The sequence below is a fragment of the Physeter macrocephalus genome, chromosome 18 (assembly GCF_002837175.3).
Source record: "Physeter macrocephalus isolate SW-GA chromosome 18, ASM283717v5, whole genome shotgun sequence".
Taxonomy (NCBI): domain Eukaryota; kingdom Metazoa; phylum Chordata; class Mammalia; order Artiodactyla; family Physeteridae; genus Physeter; species Physeter macrocephalus.
In genome coordinates this window covers 94,738,536-94,749,329 of record NC_041231.1, presented here as the reverse complement: position 1 = coordinate 94,749,329, position 10,794 = coordinate 94,738,536, and the positions used below count along the sequence as shown (strand labels likewise).

Below are 10,794 nucleotides of genomic sequence, written 5' to 3'. Positions count from 1 at the left end.
GTGTCCATCGACAGATGAATGGATAAAGAAGATGTGGCACATATATACAATGGAATATTACTCAGCCATAAAAAGAAACGAAATTGAGTTATCTGTAGTGAGATGGATGGACCTAGAGACTGTCATACAGAGTGAAATAAGTAAGAAAGAGAAAAACAAATACCGTGTGCTAACACATATATATGGAATCTAAAAAAAAATGGTTCTGAAGAACCTAGGGGCAGGACAGGAATAAAGATGCAGACATAGAGAATGGACTTGAGGACACAGCGAGGGGGAAGTGTAAGCTGGGAAGAAGTGAGAGAGTGGCATGGACACATATACACTACCAAATGTAAAATAGATAGCTAGTGGGAAGCAGCCGCATAGCACAAGGAGATCAGCTCGGTGCTTTGTGTCCACCTAGAGGGGTGGGATAGGGAGGGTGGGAGGGAGACGCAAGAGGAAGGAGATATGGGGATATATGTATATGTATAGCTGATTCACTTTGTTATAAAGCAGAAACTAACACACCATTGTAAAGCAATTATACTCCAATAAAGATGTTTAAAAAAAAAGGTCAGGTTTTAATGTTCAAACACATTTAAATGAATCCAGAAGAAAACATCCCTTTTACACATTCAAAACAAATAGTTATTTTTAAAATGCAAAAAATTATAAAGTTCCAGAAATTAAAAACAGCAATAGTTTAGACATTTTCCTGCACACCCCTACCTCCCCACGTCCACGTCTCACCCCATCCTCCTATGAGGATGTATTTGTATGCATGAGCCCAACACATCCCATCCCCACCACCATGGATGACACAGACTGCATGTATATCAGCAGTATGCCTCACATGAGATAAATTAGGAGAAAATAATGCTATCCAAGTCATAGAATTAAATCACGAAACAAGGCAACTGGAAAATGAACAAGAAACTTTACCTGCATGTTTAGTTGGATCGTAAGAAAAAACAGACAAGAGGTACTGAAACCCAGTTCTTGTTAGGGACAACATTATATCTGCATAGCTGAAAAGAACATTAAAAGGCATGTGTTACATTTCTTTACAAAGAACGAGAGGCAGGGAGGAAAGCCAGCTTTTCCTGTCATCTCTATTACTGAGTTTAACTCTCCTAAAAAAAAATCACATGAAGTAGATTCTCATTCTAAAAAGCTAGAAATAGGCTCAGCAAATGATGTTACCAGCCTAAGCTGGGAAATAGCGAAGGATGGGAATCCAAAGGAGGCCTGGTTCTGGAGCCCATCAGACCAGATGTCAAATTAAGCAGAACAGAGGCTCCTTCCAATGTGATGTGGTCCCTGGAGGCCCATCAGCTTTGAACGTATATTTCCCGAAGCACTGCCAGCTTTGGGGCAGTGGTTCCCAGACCAGGCTGGTATCAAGATTACCTGGGCACCTGCTGGAAGAAGAGATGCTCGAGCTTCATTCATCCCAAGACTGAGTCAGTAGGTTTGCTGTGGGGCCTGGGATGCTGCAGTTTAACAAATATCCTGGATGACGGGGTCGTCACTGGGGGCACGGGTAAGAGGTACAAAACACAGTCCCTTTCCTCTCTTTAGTTGCAGAGAGATAAGACTAATAAAGAGGCCAAAATTCAAGGTACTATGACATTACAGTTCTGCAAGGGTGGCATAAACCCTGAGTGCTACGGCAACTATCCTTTGGAGTAGGTGTCCTGAGGAGCAGGTGACGCCACTTCCCAGCCGTGTCTGATGGGTTCAGAGTGGGGACCTGCCCTAACAGGGCCCATCAGCAGACAGACCAGGAGCCAGGCCTGGGTCTGGTACAGAATGACAAGTTGGACCAATCAGATGACTCCGCTGGGAAACTGAGTTAAGAGATCCAAAGAGGAGCTGCTAGTTCGCTGTGGTCATTGGACCAAACGCTGGAGTTTCTGTGCTGGGTGGAGGCTGGAGCAGAGGAAGCTGAGTGCTGAGGTAGGCGGGCAGAGGAGGCACGCACAGGGAGGTAAGAGGCCATGAGAGACAGACAGACAGACAGAGGTGGACGAGCTGCACCTGCAGCTGCACTGAGTGAGGAGCCTTGGCTCTTTCCACGGGGCCCGGCTGTGCTGCCATCCCTGTCCAGAGCCCTGGGAGAAATCAGGGAGGCTGTCCTGCGTGGGGATTAGGAGTACGGACTCTGCAGGGTCCTCAAGCTCAAAGTCCAGCCCCTCCGCTTGCGGGCTATGTAAGCTTGACAAAGTCTTAACCCCTCTGTGCCTCAGTTTCCTCATCTGTAAAATGGGGATAAAACTAGTAACCAACTCACAGGTGGTTGTGAGAATTCAATGAGGGCACACACATAAAGTGCTTGGGACACTGCCTGGTACGTGGTAAGTGCTAGGGTCAGTAGCTTATTCCGTTACCATCCTCAACATAAACTCCCTTAAAACTTGAGCTGGCTTGAGCCAGTCACTCTTCCTTGCAAGTGAAAGAACCAGACCTAAGCAAACTTCTGAGCAGAAACCTTTACTTTTTAACTTTGGATTCTTGTTCTTAAGAAAGAAGGGACTTGCTGTCCCAATGAAGTGATCAGTCAAACAGGTTTGGCAGGGTTTCAGAGGACTCACAGGCGTCCTTCCTCTCGGAATGCGGACTTTCTCTCTCAGCCAGTCTCAAAAAATTCAGAAAAATGAGAGGTATGATTGATGGTAGGCAAGAAACCTGAGAGTCACAGGAGAAACCACATCCGTTCTCACCCATGTGTAATCTCAGCAGGAGACACCCTGTACTGATGGCAGGACTGGGAAAAAGCATTAAGTACCGTAAATGCTGCTCTTGGAGGGGCCTCAAGACTCTTTCTTACCATGAACTAAACAGTTCAGAGGCCACTTAGATGGCCTTTATTTCTAGGACAGAGGAGGCAATGGTGGCTGGTGGGAAACAGTATATTTTCCTTGCTTTGAGTCAGGTTTGTTTTCACTCATTTACTCAACAAATATTTATTAAGCTCCTACTATGTGCTAAAATTTTATATACATATATATTTATATTTATTATTATGCTAGATTATATCATTATCTATAAAAATTAAGCCAGATGGTGGAGCAATAACTGAACACAAGGTGCACGGTCTGTAGAGTGAGCTTTGTGATTTCGGGTTTGCTCCCCACCGCCTTGTGGATCTGAGCGACGCAACCAAAGCCTGCAGAGAGACTAACCTCGAGGAAGAGGGTGGACAATCTTCAAGAGCAGGAAACACCTACAATCTCAGACACTCAGCAGAACTGAGTTTAGTGTATAAATGTGGTGTTTTATGGAGACGCAGAAGTCACAGGTGATACTTTTGAGTTGATGACAGACACTGATGTCACACGGGAAATGCCGAGCAGACGCTGGATATGGGATGTGGGTGTCTGGGAGAAAGAATAGAGCTGGAAATACAGAAACAATAAGGGCCATACCATGTGCGACTTGTTCAGTTATTTCCCCAACATCATATGTATTTAGACATAGTAGGAACTTAATGTGTATTTGTTGAATACCAGAACGAAAGTAATAGGAGAACTGAAGCAATGTTTGAAGGAGCAAGTGCAGGAGAGAGGACGGCACAGCCTCGCTGAGGATGGTCCCTCCAGGAATGATGACTTCTAGGCATGTGAGGAAGGTGAGGGTCCCAGAGAAGAGAGAAAGGAGGAACGGTGTCAGAAAGAAAAGGTGAGAAAGGAGGAACGGTGTCAGAAAGAAAAGGGGAAAAGGAGTGTGAATTATCACCAGAGGAAAATATATATTAAGAGGATGTGGGACTTCCCTGGTGGTGCAGTGAATAAGAATCCGCCTGCCGATGCAGGGGACACGGGTTTGAGCCCCAGTCCAGGAAGATCCCACATGCCGCGGAGCAACTAAGCCCGTGCACCACAACTACTGAGCCTGAGCTCTAGAGCCCATGCACCACAACAAGAGAAGCCACCGCAAGGAGAAGCCCGCGCACCACAACAAAGAGTAGCCCCTGCTCGCTGCAACTAGAGAAAGCCCGCGTGCAGCAACGAAGACCCAGTGCAGCCAAAAATAAATAAAATGAAATCTTTAAAAAAAAAAAAAAGAGGATGTGGCAATGTCTAATTAAAATAAGATTAGGTTTGGCAACAAGCCTTACTCACCAAACAATTCTTTATTTTTTGGCCCGCATGCAGCATGCAGGATCGTAGTTCCCCAACCAGGTATTGAACCCCCTGTGGCCCCTGCCGTGGAAGCTCGGAGTCTTAACCACTGGACTGCCAGGGAAGTCCCAAACAATTCATTTTTAAAAAGAGAAATTTCATTTCGCTGATATGTTGAGTCTGCCTCCATACAACTAAGTAATTCAGTATTTATGTGTTACACCCAAGTAAGTCTGTGAATGATATTTGGGTTGGAAAGTACACAGGAGGGTCACATTTTACTCAGTATACTTTCTCATATTTTAATTTTATTTTCTAATAAGACCAGGTACAAAAGAATGGTCACCCAAAATATCTAGACCAAAAGCTCTAATACAATAGCATCTAATATTTAAACAGTCATTTAGGGCCAACACGGTACTTGTTACACGTGTCATTCTTTCCATTCCCACAACAACCGTGTGAGGGGGCCTAGTCATGGGCATGACTTTAAAGCCAAAGTCCTTGGGTTTTTTTTTTTTTTTTTTTTGTGGTATGCGGGCCTCCCTCTGTTGTGGCCTCTCCCGTTGCAGAGCACAGGCTCCGGACGCGCAGGCTCAGCGGCCATGGCTCACGGGCCCAGCCGCTCTGCGGCATGTGGAATCCTCCCAGACCGGGGCACGAACCCGGTTCCCCTGCATCGGCAGGCGGACGCGCAACCACTGCGCCACCAGGGAAGCCCCAGTCCTTGGGTTTTAATCTCAATTCTGTCACGTACTTGCTGCCGCACTTTGGACAAGTAACTTAACCTCTTTGACCTTAGTTTCCTCATCTGTAAAATGGGAATAATGATAGCGTAATACCTCATAGGGTTGCTTGGTGGATAAACTGTGTTGTTTTACATAAGGTATTTTAAGAAAGCCTGGCACATGGCAAGGGCTGAACAAGTATTACCTGGTACTCTCAGTGGAGGTGGTGAGGGTATTATTATTAGTAGGAAAATTACAGTTTTGCAGGGGAGTAAACTAAGGCATAGAGAAGTTGAATTCTTTGACCAGGGCAACACAGCTTAGAAGTGACAGAGTCACAAGCCTTGCACCCATGTCCCTGTGGCCAAATCCTATACTTTTTAGACCAAGATGCTATTGGATATAGGTCTTCTAATTCCAAATACAATAAGCTATTTCAAACTAGTAGAAGTCTAGTAATCTTCTGGAAACCAGAAAAAGTACAATATACTAAATTAAGGAGGCTAAAAAAGGGGGAAAAAACAACATAATTAAAGGAGCCAAATCACTAACCGTTTGCGATCACCTGGATTAATAGCGACTAATGCTCCTCTATCCCAAATTCTGTCAAATTTGCCAATATTTGCTCTACCAGAAAGAAAAAGATAAAAAAATTTATGTAAGAAAAATAAAATCTTTAACAAGACATTGTTCCCCATGGCACATGTCAGAACCTCACCAGCTGTTAAGGAACTGGGATCTCACATCTCCTTTTCCTCAGAGTCTCTAAGGATGTGCTGGTGTGTGTGTGTGTGTGTGTGTGTGTGTGTGTGTGTGTGTGTGTGTGTAGCTGTCCATCTCCTCCTAGTTCTAGGAGCTGGTGGCAGCAGCTTGGACTTGGAGGCACAAAGGAGGAACAAGGGACAGTTTGAGACAACTCTCCTCCCAGCCCCTGGAACAGGTATCAGGGACTTTTAGGAGATGAACTCTCACCTCCGTCCACACCCTGAAATGCATTTCTGTTACAGACACGGGTGTGAGGTGGAAGACACTTTCTTGCTCTCCCCTCCTTTTCCCTACCTTCCTAGGGTCATAATAATTTTTCCAGAGCTTAGCAGCTACCCAAGAGCAAAGATATCAAGTGTGCAGACATACAGGCTGCAGTTAAAAATAACCACAGAACAGAGACTCAAATCAGTGCTTCATGGGTGCTACTGCAAGGGAATGGGAGTGATAAAAAGACGCTCAGCCCACCCCAGCATTGCCTAGCAAACACTCAAGTTTTTAAAAGTGCAGATGTAGACATCAGTCCTACCTGGGAAGATCAAAAAGATTGCAACAGTACAATGAGATGTTCCCTGAAGAACTCTGCAAAGAAAATGTCAAGAAAAAAAAAATTCCACTTAATTAGGAGGTACTTGAATGGTCAAGGGGAAAAAAAGAGGGGCAAAGCAGCACATGGGTGGTAGAGAAAGAACGTGTAATTAAGCATAAAGAACATAATTTCACAGCATATAATTTTTTTAGATATCTTACTTTAAATTTTTATTTTTTGGGGGATTTCCCTGGTGGTCCAGTGGCTAGGACTCTGTGCTCCCAGTGCAGGGGGCCTGGGTTCGATCCTTGGTCAGGGAACTAGATCCCACATGCCGCAACGAAGAGTTCACGTGCTGCAACTAAAGATCCTGCATGCCTCAACTAAGACCCGACGCAGCCAAATAAATAAATAACATATTTTTAAAAAACACTAATCTATTAAAAAAAAATATATATATATATTTTTCGGTACGCGGGCCTCTCACTGTTGTGGCCTCTCCCGCCGCGGAGCACAGGCTCCGGACGCGCAGGCTCAGCGGCCATGGCTCACAGGCCCAGCCGCTCCGCGGCATGTGGGATCTTCCCAGACCGGGGCATGAACCCGTGTCCCCTGCATTGGCAGGTGGACTCTCAACCACTGCGCCACCAGGGAAGTCCTAAAAAAAATAAATTTTTATTTTTTTAATTTTGAAATAAATATGGACCATGCTGCAGAGAATTTATTTAAAGAAAAAACCTGCATGCCACCCTCTGAACACAGTGATTTTAATCATTTTGGTGAATTCCTCTCCATCTTTCCCCCCATCACTTCCTGCACCTTGCAACCTATGCAAATATTTTTTTAACTGAAAATAAAATACAATTTTACTGAAAATAATTTTTAATGGGACTTTTTAAAATTAAAAACCTGTATGGGGTTCTTTTGGATCAACTCAAAAAGGAAAATCAGATTGGTTAATCCTGAAGATCAGTTAACTATTACTCATTTTGGAGCTTGTTCTATTTTAGCAATGTTTACTTTAGCAAAATCCTAATATTTTGACCCCCTGATGACAAATATACACATCAATCAATTACCAGGCAGACTGAGAGAGAAAGGGCAGACATTTTAAAAGTTACTCATGGGCTTCCCTGGTGGCGCAGTGGTTGCGCGTCTGCCTGCCGATGCAGGGGAACCGGGTTCGCGCCCCGGTCTGGGAGGATCCCACATGCCGCGGAGCGGCTGGGCCCGTGAGCCATGGCCGCTGAGCCTGCGCGTCCGGAGCCTGTGCCCCGCAACGGGAGAGGCCGCAGCAGAGGAAGGCCCGCATACCACAAAAAAAAAAAAAAAAAAAAAAAAAAAAAAAGTTACTCATGAAAAGTGCAGTTGTATTGACTCCCCAGTGTCCTCTCTTTCTTTCACTGACTGATGAGCATTTATTTCCTGAGCACCTTGTAGACAGGACCAACCCAAGTTCTAGATGCTGCAGTGAATTTGACAGTCTCTGACCCCAGTGAGGACAGCCTGGTGGAGGAGAGAGGTGTGGGAACAAAGAACCATCACGGTACAGAATGGGCTGTACTGTTCTGGTTGTGTGCCCAGAACTGTGGGAACAGAGCAGACAGAGCAGAGAACTCACTGCACCAGGAAATGAGGAACAAAAGGTGGCCGAAGAGCTGGCTGGATGCATCTGTTGACATCAGGGGTGTGGGAGGTGAGAAGTCTGGGAGGTGGGGGGAGGAGCAGGGTAGGAGATGTACTTCAGGATGTGAAAATGTTGGATTTTATTCTGAAATAAGGTGCAACAGAGGTGGGCGGGTCTTTGAAGACCAGTCTAGAAGCAGAGTGGGGGTCAGCCCTGAGACGAAGGGGCCTGGAGGCAGGGAGAACAGCCCGTGAATCTTAACTTTGGCTGCAGACCGGAATCACCTAGGAGCTTTAAGCAGACCTGATGCCAGGCCCCATCTCTAGAGGTTCTGACTGAATTAGCTGGAGGCAAGGCCTTGGCACTAGAAATTTGAAAAGATCCACAGATAATTTCAAATGTGCCACCAGGGCTGAGAACCACCACTCCAAGGAGTCTGGAAGAGGACTAGCCTCTCTGCACTGAGCAAACAGGAATTCTTAGATGATCTAAGAATGGAGTGGGAGGAAGCTGTAAAATAAAGTCCTATCAAGTTTCTAGTGACCTGAGCAATTAATTTCAACATTTAGAAAAGAGAGTGCTTTGCGAGAGACCAAATGTACAGTCAGATGGTGGCCAGACAACATCTGGTAAGAGAGCTCGGACCCATAACCTCTGCAGCAACTAGCCAGGGAAGCCTAACCACAGCCTTGCAGGACGTGGTCAATGACTGCCAGCCTCCCTGATTTTTATGCCTCCCCTCCACCCCTACTCCTCTCTTCTAGCTCTAAATCAAATCCAAACCAATCACAAGGGATGCCGCTTCTAGTTAGCCAACAGTGCCAGAAGCCTTTGCATTTTTCTCTAGAAAGCTTTCCCACCCCCCTGCCAGGCTTTGAGCCTCTGACAAATGCAACTGGCGACTCCCTCTGAATTGACAGCCTCTGCTTGTTTTCATTTGGGTGGTTTCTGTTTATTTCCACATTACTACCCCAAGCTAGCGAAGCAGTTCCACTGGATCATTCTGGTCACAGGAGAAGGACAACTCCCAAATCTATCATTTCCAGCCCAAATGCTTGGCGCATGCTTCAGAGATGTTTGCCAGTTACCCCTTTATCATGCCACAGGTCTTTTAAACTCATCTCCAGAACAAAACTCATTTTCTCTGCCCTTCAACTTGCTTCTCCTTTATTCTCTGCCATCCAACCACTCATCTGAGCTGGAAATGTGAACTCACCACCCCCTGGATTCCCACTCAATTAATCACTAAATCCTCCCAGTTGGACACCCTAAACATCGTTTTAATCTATCTGTTCCTCTAAGTGCCCCATCACTCTCCCGGTGCAGCCCTTCAGGATCTCTTTCCTGGACCACTGCTCACAACCTCCTATCTGGTCTCTTTGCCAGGAGGCTACTGCCCTTCAGACTCACTTCCCTTGAGGCCACAAGGGTGGTTGGACACAAAAGAAAATCTGGCTGTGTCACGTTCAGGTACCAGCTTTACAGGACATCTGGACTGGATGACCTGACTCTCTGCCTGTCCTAGCCCTATCTGTCACCACACTTCAGGAAGCTCCCCCAGGCTGGGTTAGGAAACATTCCTCTCTGTTCTCTTAATACCCTGTGTCATTACACTTAGCTCCATGTATGACAAACAGCCTCCTCTGTTTCTCTTCTCTCCTAAGCTAAGTGATTCTTTAGGGCAGAGACTGTGTTTTCATCTCTTCAGTGTCTTATGCAGGGTGTGGCAAAAGACAGGTTCTCAGAAACACCTGTTTATAAATTAAAAATCAAACCCAAACCGAAAACACGATAAATAAGCTTTGACCTTGGCTTTTATATATATTTGTTCACACCTAGCTACTGTCTATCTTTTTACACTCCTTACACTATATAATATCCAAGTGAATCTGGTGATAAAGTGGGGTCATCTGACACTTGTATAGTATCCTCACTTACTCATGCTGATAAAAACCTTCTTCTGGAGGTATGGAAATAACTATTTACCAAAATCAAAACACACCTTGAATACTTTGGCTCCAGGAATTTCCATAATTTGTTCTTCTGAGTAAGAAAGATTCTGCTCTGTAAAAAATTCCCGTATCCCAAGTTCACTGATTTCCACACCAACTACACTGTGTCCTCGGTCTGCAAACCTGCATAAAATCATATAATTACACTTACATTTTTATTTCAAATACAGTACTAAGTAAAAGGATATATACCAATAAGCATACATTTTCCTTAATTTTAAGGGATTTATTTGAATTCAGACTCACAACGTTTCACAGAACATGTAGATAACAGAAAGTGGATCTATATATTCTCAAACGTTATGCTATGTGGAATTCTGAAAAAATGATTTATATGACCTTAGGAAAAACTTAAAAGTTTGGAAAATTATACCTTAACATGTTGATTTACTACAAATGGACTTGATTGGAAGAGTTTCTGATTTAAAAGCATCCTATGAATTAGATATGCTTTCAAGTTCTCTAAATCAGCTCTGTCCATTAAAACTTTCAGTGATGATGGAAAAATCTATACCTTTATTGTCCAATCCAGCAGCCACTAACCACATAGGCTATTGAGCCCTTGAGACGTGGCTCCTGTGACTTAAACAGCCACATGGGGCTGGTAGATACTGTACTGGAGCACTCGGCTCTAGAACATTATCATCCATTTCTATAATAATCTTATAATTTCCACTTACACTAAACCCTATCCAGAAATTTATTTGATTACCATATGCAAAAGCTTACCAGTATTTTTCTGGTAAGCTTTATAATTACAGTATTCAGTCTTGGGATCTTGGACTTCAAAGAAAACAGCACTAGTGGCACAAATACCCAGGTATAGTATTGATTTTATGTTACATTAAATAAACACATAAGTCAGTTATGCATTTTTAAAAATCACACACCATGCAAAATCATGCAGTAAAAATCATGAGGCTGGGCTTCCCTGGTGGCACAGTGGTTGAGAGTCCGCCTGCCGATGCAGGGGACACGGGTTCATGCCCTGGTCCGGGAAGATCCCACATGCCGCGGAGCGGCT

At 44.5% G+C, this 10,794-nt stretch overlaps 1 protein-coding gene across 8 annotated transcripts in view; it reads right to left on the bottom strand.

Moving 5' to 3' along the window:
• Window positions 1-10,794, bottom strand: part of TPMT (thiopurine S-methyltransferase) — a 26,580-nt gene that overhangs the window by 5,609 nt on the left and 10,177 nt on the right. For 6 of the 8 annotated variants that reach the window (XM_007118003.3, XM_007118006.3, XM_055079407.1 and 3 more), the window contains 4 exons: window positions 9,761-9,893; window positions 6,132-6,184; window positions 5,390-5,464; window positions 928-1,013 (listed from right to left, as the gene is read on the bottom strand). In XM_007118003.3, the coding sequence (XP_007118065.1) occupies window positions 928-1,013; window positions 5,390-5,464; window positions 6,132-6,184; window positions 9,761-9,893 (347 nt within the window). The remainder of the gene's footprint in view (window positions 1-927; window positions 1,014-5,389; window positions 5,465-6,131; window positions 6,185-9,760; window positions 9,894-10,794) is intronic. The other 2 variants (XM_055079408.1, XM_055079409.1) reach the window with 2 other exon arrangements.